Source organism: Dipteris shenzhenensis, chromosome 1, assembly GCF_047967505.1.
Source record: "Dipteris shenzhenensis isolate YYH24624 ecotype China chromosome 1, Dip_SZ_1.0, whole genome shotgun sequence".
Lineage (NCBI taxonomy): Eukaryota > Viridiplantae > Streptophyta > Polypodiopsida > Gleicheniales > Dipteridaceae > Dipteris > Dipteris shenzhenensis.
Window position 1 is genome coordinate 7905010 of NC_141596.1, and position 13599 is coordinate 7918608.

The 13599-nt window shown below is 45.6% G+C and overlaps 1 protein-coding gene across 2 annotated transcripts in view; it reads left to right on the forward strand.

Annotated features, from left to right (window-relative positions):
• LOC147905322 (Mitochondrial ATP synthase D chain-related protein) overlaps positions 1 to 13599 on the forward strand; it is a 72486-nt gene that overhangs the window by 20399 nt on the left and 38488 nt on the right. For both annotated transcript variants that reach the window (XM_087379486.1, XM_087379493.1), the window contains 3 exons: positions 4077 to 4148; positions 4280 to 4363; positions 5989 to 6069. In XM_087379486.1, the coding sequence (XP_087235612.1) occupies positions 4077 to 4148; positions 4280 to 4363; positions 5989 to 6069 (237 nt within the window). The remainder of the gene's footprint in view (positions 1 to 4076; positions 4149 to 4279; positions 4364 to 5988; positions 6070 to 13599) is intronic.

Here is a 13599-nt window from a genome sequence, read left to right on the forward strand (position 1 = left end):
ATGTGAGCAATTTGAAGAGATACCGTGGCGATACTTCTGCGTTTTTGGATACTCAGCAGCAAGAAGAACCTGAACTTGAAGATGGGACTGAAGTTCTTACTCCGGAAGAGATCGTATACCATAAAGAGAAGAGTACTCGTGGAAAGAAGAGATATATGTATTTACTGAAGTTTAAAAACCAGCCAGCTAGTGATGCACAATGGATGGAAGAAGAGTTCTTTACAGATTTTCCACAGATACTCGCAGATTACAAAGAGGCGATGCAATGGCAGAAGTAACAAGAGAAAGTGCACATAAGAGGAAGAGACAAGCAATAATCCAGAAGAGGACTTCTGCTCATTCAAGCAGGAGGGAGTGTCATGACAAGAGAAATGATTATTTAGTTAATTAATAGTCATTAGAACTTTATTATTGTTAGGCGCCAATTTGATGGTGCGGTTATATGTTTGTATTTATGATAGATCAAGCGGTGTAAATAGTACCGCCAAAACTATGTAACATTGGCCAATGATTATTAATAAAGATGTGCACACACGTGTCTAGGTCCTAGGGGCAATAGGAAAGGGAAAGGGTGCATTAGAGTGCATTGAATGGTAGGTGCATGGGTCATAGGCTAAGGGTAGGTGTAAATGGGAAGATGGAACTTGAGTGATCTCAAGGGACATTAATGAAAGGGTATCACCCTTTCATTGTGAATCTCACGTAGCATTCTTTCTACCACATTGCATTCATCCGTCATCTCTCTCCCACCTTGCATGTAGGTCGAAAAAGAAACAAGTACTCTCACGAGGGCGCTCTTCCCCATTGGAGGGCCAATCGGCATTCAAATTCTGCATGCATTGCACACATTTGCATTTTCGAAAAGCGTGGATCTTCACAGACACAATACAAAATAGATAGATCCAAAGTCCCACCAATGGTGTGGTCCTCTGATCTAACCACAAGGTCCTTCTCCTATCTACTGGCTATCTCTAGACTCGAGCCCGCGTGCTCCACCTCGAGCGTAAGTAGACTTTCCGTCCAGTGTGTTCTTCTCCACCTTACTGCCTGTGAATCAGCCTAGGTGGGCAGCCCCTGCCAAGCTTTGTCTGCAGCACACAGGTCCCCTTGGTCCTCCTGAATGTAGGCCCCAAGATAGCTGTTCCACTGCTCCAACCTGCTTGTGAATAGCTGCTCCAGAAGGTGTGATGATCTCAGCACCTTGGTGCCCTAGAAGACAGCCAAGGTCCAGCCTCTCTTGCACTCTCTCACCTCCTGTAGATAGGCCCAGAGAGTAGGGTTCCTGCTGCTCCTTTCTGCCCTGGAACTGCTGGCTGCTGGATGATGAATGAGGCCAAGAGCCTCTCCTGATATAGGCCCTAAGGCCTGCTGAGAAAACCGACCAGTCTGTCCCAATCTGGGCCGACTGGACAGACCAGGTTGGCTGGCCCAACCAGCCCCAATAGGGCCCTTTACTGGCCCCACAAAATCGCCCTCCTAGGTTCTCTTTTCCAGGGCTTGCTGGCCCACGATTCTATGCAGGGGCTGAGCCCTTGGCCAGCCCTAGATAGGCCTGGTTGGCTGGCTTTGCCCAGCCCAACCAGCCCTCCATATGGGCTGCCATGTGCTGCCCCATCCCCCGCCATGTCAGTGCCTGTTCTCCCTGCTGGTTCTGCCCTCTGCCTGGCTCTCTCCAGCCACGTATGCAGCACCGTACTGTTCCATACATTGCTGATGTCATCGCGCCTTTTACCTGGGACACCCTGCCAACCATGAATGCTCCAGATCTGTCCCAGATCCACACATCCAGGTAATCTCTCTTTGGGCACATCCTGCCCTAGGTCTCCCTCCCCCATGCTCTCCTCATTTGGGGGCTTACAGATGGGGAGGTGACCTTTCCAACACCCCCCCTCACCGACACATCTCAGACCAATGCCAACACGTCGATGAAGAAGCTCCAGTAACTCCCTGGTCGTAGTCCTCTGAAACCTTTCGGTGTTGAAATCTTTTCCTGGCTTTTCATCCAGTGGCTCCTGCTCCACTAGGTCTGGTTCTGCTTCCGCACATCATCCTGGTACACAGGTCCATCTTTGGTAGCACCTTCTGGCACCACCTCCTTCAGTCACGTTCCCGCCTCTGAACTTGAGCAAACCAGCCGTCACGATCTTCCAGTTGTCCCCCTCATAATGAGTGAACAACCTGGAGTCTTCCAGGCACCATGCTCTGAGGTTTTGTTTCAACGCGTCCTTCCTTTGGGAAGGTCTGCAACAAAAGTACATCTCTAGATAACCTGGACCGCGAACTTTAAACGCACCTGACTGAACCTGAGTCACCCTCCTTCTCGCAAGGGTACAATCCTCCAGTCGTGGAAGTCGATTCCCTAGAGCTTCTGAATCAGGGTTGTCCTTCAGCAAGGTCCTTGCCTTCAGACTCCCACACCTGTGAGCCTCCTACTTGGGCTCTGATACCATGTTAGAAATTACCCAATAGAGGGTACGCACAGTGGAAGACAGACGGTAATGCTCAGGAGCTCACACAGTGTGGTGTGGGTGTGGAATCACAAACTTCTTTACTTAATGTGCATACAATAGATGTGTAGACTCATCAATAGACAATGAACCAGCCAGATAGAGAAACCACCAAAATATATTTCTGTCCAAAACTATGGACACAATACAAAATAGATAGATCCAGAGTCCCACCAATGGTGTGGTTCTCTGATCTAACCACAAGGTCCTTCTCCTATCTACTGGCTATCTCTAGACTCGAGTCCGCGTGCTCCACCTCGAGCGTAAGTAGACTTTCCGTCCAGTGTGTTCTTCTCCACCTTACTGCTTGTGAATCAGCCTAGGTGGGCAGCCCCTGCCAAGCTTTGTCTGCAGCACACAGGTCCCCTTGGTCCTCCTGAATGTAGGCCCCAAGATAGCTGTTCCACTGCTCCAACCTGCTTGTGAATAGCTGCTCCAGAAGGTGTGATGATCTCAGCACCTTGGTGCCCTAGAAGACAGCCAAGGTCCAGCCTCTCCCTAGAGCTAAGTCTGCAGCACCTGTTGCACTCTCTCACCTCCTGTAGATAGGCCTAGAGAGTAGGCTTCCTGCTGCTCCTTTCTGCCCTGGAACTGCTGGCTGCTGGATGATGAATGAGGCCAAGAGCCTCTCCTGATATAGGCCCTAAGGCCTGCTGAGAAAACCGACCAGTCTGTCCCAATCTGGGCCGACTGGACAGACCAGGTTGGCTGGCCCAACCGACCTGGTTGGCTCAGCCCAACCAGCCCCAATAGGGCCCTTTACTGGCCCCACAAAATCGCCCTCCTGGGCTCTCTTTTCCAGGGCTTGCTGGCCCACGATTCTATGCGGGGGCTGAGCCCTTGGCCAGCCCTAGATAGGGCCTGGTTGGCTGGCTTTGCCCAGCCCAACCAGCCCTCCATATGGGCTGCCATGTGCTGCCCCATCCCCCGCCATGTCAGCGCCTGTTCTCCCTGCTGGTTCTGCCCTCTGCCAGGCTCTCTCCAGCCACGTATGCAGCACCGTACTGTTCCATACATTGCTGATATCATCGCGCCTTTTACCTGGGACACCCAATGCTCCAGATCTGTCCCAGATCCACACATCCAGGTAATCTCTCTTTGGGCACATCCTGCCCTAGGTCTCCCTCCCCCACGCTCTCCTCATTTGGGGGCTTACGGATGGGGAGGTGACCTTTCCAACAGAACCTGTATGTGAGTGTTTGCAGTCGTTTTAAGGATTAAGTTGGCTTGACCTTCTTTGCATATGTATGACTCCATTGACAGATTATATGGATCGATTTGGTTTTGACTTTAGTCTACCATTTCACAAGGTTCTGAAACTGCACGTTCATTTTTAAGGAGGATAAAGTCTTTTCATGGCTGTACTACAAGTAGGCAATTTTTGCATGATTTAAATGTGAAACACCAGTAGATGCCTTGGAAGGGTGGGCCCTGTAACTGCATAGAGAAGAGAAAGGCTATCATAGCTCTGCATTGAGGTCATTGTATAGAATTTTAGTCAATATTTATCGATCATCGTTGTCTTGCCAAAATGTTGTTGCTTGATAGCTTTTGCATGCTCGCTCACAGAAACAGGTACAACAACTGAGAGCAGAAGCTGTTCAACTCAGAGAGGTGGAGTCTTATCAGCTGAAGAAGGAGGTGACGAGTCATGTTTGAAGCCCTTTTGATGTCTAGGTGTCTTCATTTAAATGAAAATTCTAGGTGTTCTGGAAGTCTGTATATTCTGAAACTTAATCCTCCATATGGCAATTTTTTTTGTGTTGGAGCAGGTTGGCTTAGAAGGAGAGATTGAACGTCTGAAACTAGAGACTGTCGAGCTGAGAGAGAGGCTGGATTTTCTATCACAGAAAGAGGTGAATACAATAAAGCAGAATATGCGATGTGTGTATCTCAATGAGGGTTGAGGTGTAAATGTGTAGTATTTTTCTATGTGCTTTTAAATTTTGAAGACATGCTTCTAGCAAGCTCTTTGGAAATATCAAAAAGATTTTTCTCAGTAATCTTATAGCTTTAAATCAATTTCTCTCAATGTATTGCATGTTCCTTGCATATAAACGACCCTTGGACCCTCCTCAGTTATCCCGCTAGCCTTTTTGGGAGACTGGGGAGGCATGTGTGGCTGGGAGGCGAGGGGATTTGGACCCTCTTGTACTCGGTGCCTTTGGTAGGTTGTCAAATGGTATCAGAGCAGTTTTGTCTTGTGGACTGTGCGTGGCTTTGACGCGGTTGTCGCATGAACGACACGTGGCAGGCGACGCTGCTTTTGGGACTGTGCACTGCAGAGTAGTCGCAATCTGCAGCAGGCTTTAAGTGCCACTTCACTGTTCATTTTGGCTGTGGCTGCGGCTGTTCCTGGTTGCTCACACGCGGCCGCCTCCCTGTGGTGTTTGGCGGCGGCGACTGGTTGCATACTGGCCTTTGTCTCCTTGTGTGCACCGTACTGCCCTCTCTACTGCTACCTACCTTCCTCTGCTCCGGATGGCTCGCTCCTTCCCACAGAGTGGTCATTGCACATAAAAAGTAGTCAATGATAACAGGAGCATAGCAAGTAATATGATGAGTAGCTCTGAAAAATAAAGCTGGTACATGCTTGTTTTGAGTATTTCTAGAATAACTTAGAGCTGCCTCACTTTTTCTTTTTCTGCGTATATTTAGCCTATGTGTGAGTGAAGCTCTTTGCCTGCCTAGATTGATGATGAACCAATGGTTGAGCAAAGTTCTTGGATGTTAAATATTGGATAGTACACAAATGATATCTCATTTGAAATAATTCTTCCTAGATACCAACACAGAATTTTGCTTGCCTCCAAGGTAGGGATACATTTTGTGTTTCAAGGAAACATATGATGTCTCATAGTCCTAAGCTGGATATCTAGTTTGGTCTATATGTCCTTGAGCTTGTAGCCCAAGTGGCTAAGACCCTTGCGTCTCTTTGGGAGGTCCTGGGTTCAAGTCTCAATGGACATTTAACGCGTGTTGCAAGTTATGTAGACACTTGTAGGACGCCATGCCAATATGTGAATTGCCTAATGACTTCAAAGCTCCATTTGCCTTCAAACACAGCCAATGTGTTTGACATCAAATACCTACAGACATGATGTTTTGATTGGCACATAGCTAACATGTTGTGTAGGGTCCGGTGCTAGACATTGTTGGTGGTCCTGATACATTGCTTGGCTAATTGGCAGTTATTTGGAGAGGATACCACCCTAAGTGTATCTAGAGTGAGTGATGGTGTGTGAGTATGTATGAGTGACTGTGAGGAGAGCTCACCGTGAAGGTGGGGGCTAGCAGTGTCTTCAACTTGGAAGTAAATTGTAATGTGTCTTTGCCTTGAACATGGATCTTTTAAGGTTATGCTAATGGTTGTCATCCATGGTTCTGATGTTCTTACCAGCAATTGTCTATTGGCGGTTCTTCCTGGGATGTGTCTATAATGCGGTCTGCTGTGCTCTGTATTCTGTGTCTTGTGGATCAGGGAGCCAGACAAGCAGAGACTTTGCAATTGAGAGATAAAAATGTTCAGCTGAGAGGAGAGCATGCTGAGCTAATTAAAGAGGTAAACCGGTATTTAAGCACAGTAGAAGCAAGCACGTATCTTGTACTATCTTTTGCTTATTTACAATGCTTGTGCACTACAAATATTGAATCATTCTTCTTGGGGAATTTGGCCAAAAATAAATCAATTGTTTGGGTAATCAAATGCAAGAATGAATTGCACAGTGGCAATAGAAACAGATGTAGGCTTTTGTAATGGAACCCTAAACCTAACCTAAATGAAATCCTAGAGTGATAGGAAGTATCATTGGGTGTTGCCATTTGTGAAACCTTAATGCTCTAGAGGACCGCAATACCTCAGCTTTACTGATGTTGAATTTTAAGCTTCCCGACGTTCCCTTGATAATGCAAATTGACTGTGATGACACATGTCACAGACTAGATTGAGACTGGTTTAAATTTTAAAGACATCATATGCATCAGGATCAATCCTCTTCTTTAGAATTAAATTATTATGAGTACCAGGAGATGCTTGGTGGATTGTCCTTTATAGCACAATAGAACATTTGAACCTGTTCATCTTCCACTCTCTTGTGAATGAAGCGGTATTTAATGTTTGGCTAAAGCAACGGAAGATTAGTTGTCGACTCTTTGAAACCCATGAAATTGTAAGAAATAGAATGAGTGAGAGAGAGCAAGAGAGAGTGAGAGAGCGGGAAGCTTGGAAGCTGAAGGCTTAGTTGCAATAGAATAGAGAGTACAACACACTGAAGGAAAAAGATAAGGTTTTGTCCTAGTGACAAAACCTTAGTAGTCACTAACAATAGTTAGTGAACTAATTGCGGTTAGGGGGAAAAACCTCTTAAAGAGGGAAAAGTGCCCCTAACTAGCTTATTATATTACATTGGTCACTGCTGAATTATGTCTATAATTCTAACACCCCCCTGCAGTGCCAATGTCATGTACAAGGCTGATCAATCACCAAACGGATATAAGTTCAGGGCACTGCGAAATGCCTCAAACTTTTCACGTGGTAGTGCTTTGGTGAAAATATTTGCAACGTTGTCATGTGTGGACACAAAGATCATACTGATCTCTCCTGCATGCAACTTCTCTCTGACGTAGTGATAGTGAACCTCAATGTGTTTCGTGCGAGCATGAAACACTGGATTCTTTGCCACTGCAATGGCACTCTGACTATCAGTGAGAATTGGAGAGGGACCCTCCAAAGACAGATGAAGATCAGCAAATAGACGTCGCAGCCAGACACATTCAACTGTTGCTGTGAAAGCTGCCCTGTACTCAGCTTCACATGATGAGGTAGCCACTGTAGATTGTTTCTTGCTCAGCCATGAAATACAAGATTTACCCAAAAAGAAACAATTGCCACTAGTGGACTGCCTAGTGTCATAATCACCAGCCCAATCTGAATCACTGTAGGCATGCATCTGCAAGTCACCCCCCCTGGGAAATAGTAAGCCAAAAGACTTTGTGCCTTGCAAATAACGGAAGATGCGCTTAACTGCCTGCCAATGCATAGTTTTTGGGCTGTGCATGTACCTGCTCACCTGAGATACTGCAAACTGAATATCAGGTCTAGTGTTGCAGAGATATATGAGGCATCCAACAGCCTGACTGTTAAGTGTGGCATCAACTGATTCTCCTGCATCATGCATTGTGAGTTTCAGCCCCGGTTCCATAGGAGTGGATATGGGCTTACACTCTTGCATGTTAAATCTGTCCAAGAGTTTCTGAACATACTTGGACTGAGACATAACAGTGCCACGTCTCTCATGAGAGAACTGGATCCCCAAATAAAAGTGAAGCAGCCCCAAATCTGACATGTCAAAGTTGGTCTGCAAATCAGCTTTGAAATCTGCAATTTTTTCTTCATTGGACCCTGTGAGCAGTAAGTCATCGACATAAAGAAGGATGACTAAGATTTCCCCCCCATCCATCTTGATGTAGAGGGTGCTCTCAGTAGGACTATTGTGTAGCGCCTTGCTGGTCAAAAAGGCATGTATCTTGGCATACCATGCACGAGGGGCCTGTTTCAGCCCATATAAAGCTTTATTGAGCTTGCATACTTGAAGTGCATTTGCTGTAATTTCAAAGCCTGGAGGTGGTTTGACATACACCTCTTCCAGCAAGTTCCCAATTAAGAAGGCTGTTTTTATGTCCAACTGATGAACATTCCACTCAAAATGTGCAGCCATTGCAATTACTGATCGAATGGTGGTCATCCGGGATGTAGGAGCAAATGTCTCCTCATAATCTATGCCCTTTTTCTGAGCATAGCCCTTAGCAACTAGCCTGGCCTTATATCTGTCAATGGAGCCATTTGGCTTCCGTTTGACTTTAAATACCCATCGTGTGCCAATGGCATGTTTACCCTCTGGCAAGTCCACAACATCCCAAGTCTGATTTTTTGCAATGGACTGCAACTCATCGTGCATGGCATTCATCCAATGCACATTATCCTTTGCCTCTTTAAATGTGGCAGGCTCCTCCTCATCAAGAAGAGTACCTGCATATGCTGATTCCACTGAATTAGCACCTTCCATGTGCCTTGCTGCACTGCGAGTCCTGCCAGGTAACGGAGCATCAAGTTTACTCTCCCTGAGAGTCTGTAACAGCCAGTTTGGGACTGTTTTTGCTGCATGTATGTTTGCAATTTCTTGCTGTACCACTTGTTCCACTGCCTGTGGAGGGGGTAAGACATCCTGTGGCGGAACTGAAGCATCAGGAGGTTGCTGTAAATTCTGATTTGGATCAGAAAAATCAGCAGGGGAACCCAAAGCAATGGGTAGCAATCCCTCAAAGACATCCTCTGAAGACGAAGGCATTTGAAATTCAGCCTGAGTGTGAGCTGAATTTTCAGAAAATATCACATCTCTACTTACTATGATTTTGCGTGTAGCAGGATTGTAGAGACGATACCCCTTGCTTTCTGCACTGTATCCAACAAATATACATTTGATGGCTTTATCTGACAATTTGTGCCTAAATTCAACTGGCACATGTGCATAGGCAAGGCATCCAAAGACTCGGAAGTGTTCCACTGAAGGCTTCCTGTCATTCCAGACCTCAAAAGGAGTTTTTGTTTTTAAAGCCTTAGTGGGAGCCCTGTTCAAAATGTAATTGGCACACATCAAACCCTCTAGTTAGAATTTATGAGGCATGTGTTTGCTTTTCAGCATACATCTGTCCATTTCCATGAGGGTTCTATTTTTCCTCTCAGCTTTGCCATTTTGCTGAGGGGTCAGCCTAACTGTGAGCTGATGCACAATACCCTTGCCCTTGAGAAAAGCATTAAATTCTGCAGATAGGTATTCTCCACCTCTATCCGTGCGTAATGTCTGTATCCTGAGTCCGGTTTCATTTTCAACCATGGCTGAAAAATGTTTAAACACCGTGAACACTTCAGATTTCTTTTTCAGCCCATACCAGGTAAAATTGGAGTAGTCATCAATAAATGTAACAAAGTAGAGATGACCACCCAAAGACGGAGTCCTCATGGGACCACAGACATCACTGTGTATAAGCTGCAATTTGCGAATAGCTTTAACTGAACCATCCTTCTTGAAGGGGAACCTATGCATCTTACCTAAAATGCACCCTTCACAGGCATGTGGAGGAGGTATCTCAAGAGGTGGCAATGCATCAACCATTGAAAACTTCTGCAGTGTCATCAAGCTGTTGTAATGCATGTGGCCATATCTGGCATGCCATAATTCTGCATTTTGCATGGCAGCTGTAGGGGTAGAAACTGCCAGAGCATGGGCTGCTCTTTTCTCAAAAATATCAAGCTGAAAAAGTCCACGCAGCAGAGTACCAGATAACCTTAAGGCATAGTTAGCTTCCCTGTCTCGGACAGCACATTTGTCATCCTCAAAGATGACCTGAAATCCCTTTCCGTTAAGAGTGGACACTGAAAGGAGATTTTTGGTTATGCCAGGCACATATAAGACATCAGAAAGTCTGAAAATGGAGCCATCAATGGCAGTGAGCTCAACCTCTCCTGTGCCATGTACTGAATATGAGGAGTTGTTGGCACAAGTGACTTTCTTACCAACAGGAGGTGGATACAAGGAAGTAAAAAGACACTTCCTAGAAGTGATGTTCTTGGATGCACCGCTGTCAAAATACCATGTGTTCAGTGTTTCATTAACACTGAAAGCAGATGCATCTGTAGAAGAGTCAAAGCTGCAAGTCAAAAATGCATATGTATCATCACTGCAAGAGACTGTACTATCCCGAGCATCTGGAACAGCCAATCTAGAATCTGAAATACAAGATAGAAAGGCATAATCTTGACCAACAAAGTTGGCTGCAGCATCCCCACTGTCAGATGTATGAGGGGCTGAATCTGAAACAGCCATACCTGAGCTGTTTTTCTTTTCTTTTGCAATCCTTTTCTTGCATTCTGCTATGTGATGACCTGGCTTTTTGCAGTAGTGACAAAAACCCTTCTTTTTGGGTTTACTTGCATCACTTTTAGCCTTTTGTGAAGGCTGTCCTGACCCACTGGAAGGCTGATTTGCTGCTGTCTTTGCCTGTCCCTTTGTTTTTTATTTAAATTTTGAGAGCATGGCTTGTTCACCTGCACGTGAAGCCAAATTTTTCGTGGTCTGCTCTTCTTGAAGCAGAAGTCCTATCAACTCATGAAAAGTGAGGGGATTTGCACCCCCCCTCATTGATAAGTTCAGCGAAGTGTGAAAGCTGAGATAAGACTCAGGAAGAGAATTCAGAGTGGTTGTAATCATCTCTGAATCAGGAATAATTTCATCTATGTTTAACAATTGCTCTCTGAGATCCTGTAGCTTTGTGAGGTGGACTGTCATGGAGTCACCCTCCTCCATATGTGTATTGCTCAACTCTCTTTTTAAGAAAGATACCCTGGCATCATTCCGTGCTGCATACATGCTTTCCAAGATATCCCACGCTGCCCTGGAGGTCTTACACGACCGGATATGCGGAATGATAGAATCTTTTCACTGAAAGAGAGATGCATGACAAAGCTAAGGCATCCCGTGAATCCCATCTCTTCTGCTCTGGAGTATTGACTGTAGCTGCACCAACAACTTGTCCTGCAGCTGCACCCTGTGCACGACCTCTTCCACCTCCTTGCTGAGGAAGGGTAGCAGGTGCAATATCTGCTGGTCGGATCTCATCCCCATTGACATAATCCCATAGATTCCGAGAAATCAGAATATTACGTACCATAAAACTCCAGAGGGAGTAGTTGGTACCATCCAACTTGTCTTCTTGTGAAAGACCACCAAATGGAAACTCATTCTGATTTTGATGGGCCATTCTTGAGAAAAATATTGAAGCAGATACAGAGCTGAATTCCCTTACTGGGAATGGAATGCACAACTTCCAAAGAACACAGCCAAGCACGGGCTGTATATGCAACTTAGATTTCTGTACTTGAGCTGTCAGAAATCTGTCCAAGCATCAAAAACTCTCCAAAATCTGCCAAAAGTGTTTCAAACACTCCAAGAAAGGCAGTATGTACTGAATACTCCAAAAAAAGCTCTCTCAACACAAAAGCCCCAATTTGTGGCTAGAAATTGCAGCCAGAAAGGGGCAAAATTACTAAAAGCCCCAAATCTGCAATTTTTAAACAAAAGCCCCAAATTTCAGACTAGATCTGCAGATCTGTCTGTAAAAGTCCCAAATTTTAAACAAAATCTGCAATTTTTGCTCCAGATGTAGCTCCAAAACTGCACAATGATTGCAATGTCTGCAATATACAAAATGCCCCAAATGTCCTCCAAAACAACTGCACCAAACTATGGTTTTCTGCAAGATGAGCCTGCCCAAGAACACCTGTGGCTGAAGGCAACCGGTGTAGATCTGCAAGTACAGATCTGAAAGTACAGAAGTGCACGCAAATCTAGGAAGGGTACAGGTGGTACGGTACAGTACGGACTGTACGGTACAGTGTGTACGGCAGTATGGTAAAGTTGTACGGATGCTCCTGCGTCAGGCACGACGACCTGTACGGCGTTGTACGGTAAGTGAACGAACGATGTACGGACACCTTTTCGGGATTGTACGGCGCTGCAACGAAGTGTGTACGGACACCTTTACGGGAGTGTACGGACACCTTTACGGGAGTGTACAGCGCTGCAACGGAAGATGTACGGACGCCTTTACGGGACTGTACTGTGCTGCAACGGAGGATGTACGGACGGTGTACGGCAGTAGTACGTCGAATTCCGTACAGTCGTACGGACTGTACGGACGAGTTGGAGCAGGCTGAAAACGTGAAGCAAAGGGGTGCCTTGAAGGGAGCAGGGAGCCCGAGGCTCTTGAACCCGCTCTGATACCAAATGTAAGAAATAGAATGAGTGAGAGAGAGCAAGAGAGAGTGAGAGAGTAGGAAGCTTGGAAGCTGAAGGCTTAGTTGCAATAGAATAGAGAGTACAACACACTGAAGGAAAAAGATAAGGTTTTGTCCTAGTGACAAAACCTTAGTAGTCACTAACCATAGTTAGTGAACTAACTACGGTTAGGGGAAAAAACCTCTTAAAGAGGGAAAAGTGCCCCTAACTAGCTTATTATATTACATTGGTCACTGCTGAATTGTGTCTATAATTCTAACAGAAATGATTATACTGCTGAGTGAAACGTTGTTGCCTATAGTGGACTACATTTTACGTAATCAGTGTGTCTGTAGAGTTCTGGACAAGATCCCAAAAATGCAAAATATCTTTGATGTATTTGAGGGTCGTTTTGGCTGCCTTCCAACTGTTGTTGGCTTTTGGATATGCTGTATACTGGCTGACATAATTCATTATATATGAAAAATTCATTGTATATAAAATATTGGGCCTAATTGTCATGATATAAAGCAAGCTAGACCTCCCTCTTCAACATTGGCATCCACTTCCAACCTTGTCTCCATTGTCAGAGTTGAAGGATCAATTCCCGTCATGTATGCCCTCATATGGGGAGGACAAAGGGGCTTGACACCTTGGGATTTAGGGGTGCATATATTTTTCATATGGGCAGATGCATGCCAATTAAAGTGGAATTACATGCCCATTATTGGATGTGTAGATCCATATGAGGGAAGGGAGTGCATGCTCGTGCAGGGGCTTTGCATACAGGTGCCTTTTGCTTGCACTAGAGCTACTACACCCCCCCCCCCCCCTCTGTTAGAAATACTTATATTTCCTAAGGCAGTGGCCAATGTTATGTAATAAGGAGCTAGGGGCACTTTTTTCCTTTATTAAGGTTTTTTGTCCCTAACCTCAGTTAGAGGTTGAAATTGTGGGTGATTGCTGCAATTCTATTCCAACTTGCTTCAGCTCCATTCTCTTGCGTTCTCTCGCTTCCATTTCCAACATTTGGTATCAGGGTAGGTTCCCCCTCACTCCCACACCTCTCCCCGCCTCTCCCACTACCGCTGACTTCAGTTCTGTCGTGCAAAACTTCACTTTTGTCATGAAGAACTTGGCCAAGACAGCTCGTTTTTGCGGCAGCCACCTCCTACAGGGTCCTCTTTCTTGGGTGCCACTTCTGGAGAAGTTCTAGTGCTGTTCTGGACCTGGGCGATCAGTTTTTGGAGGTTTTTTTG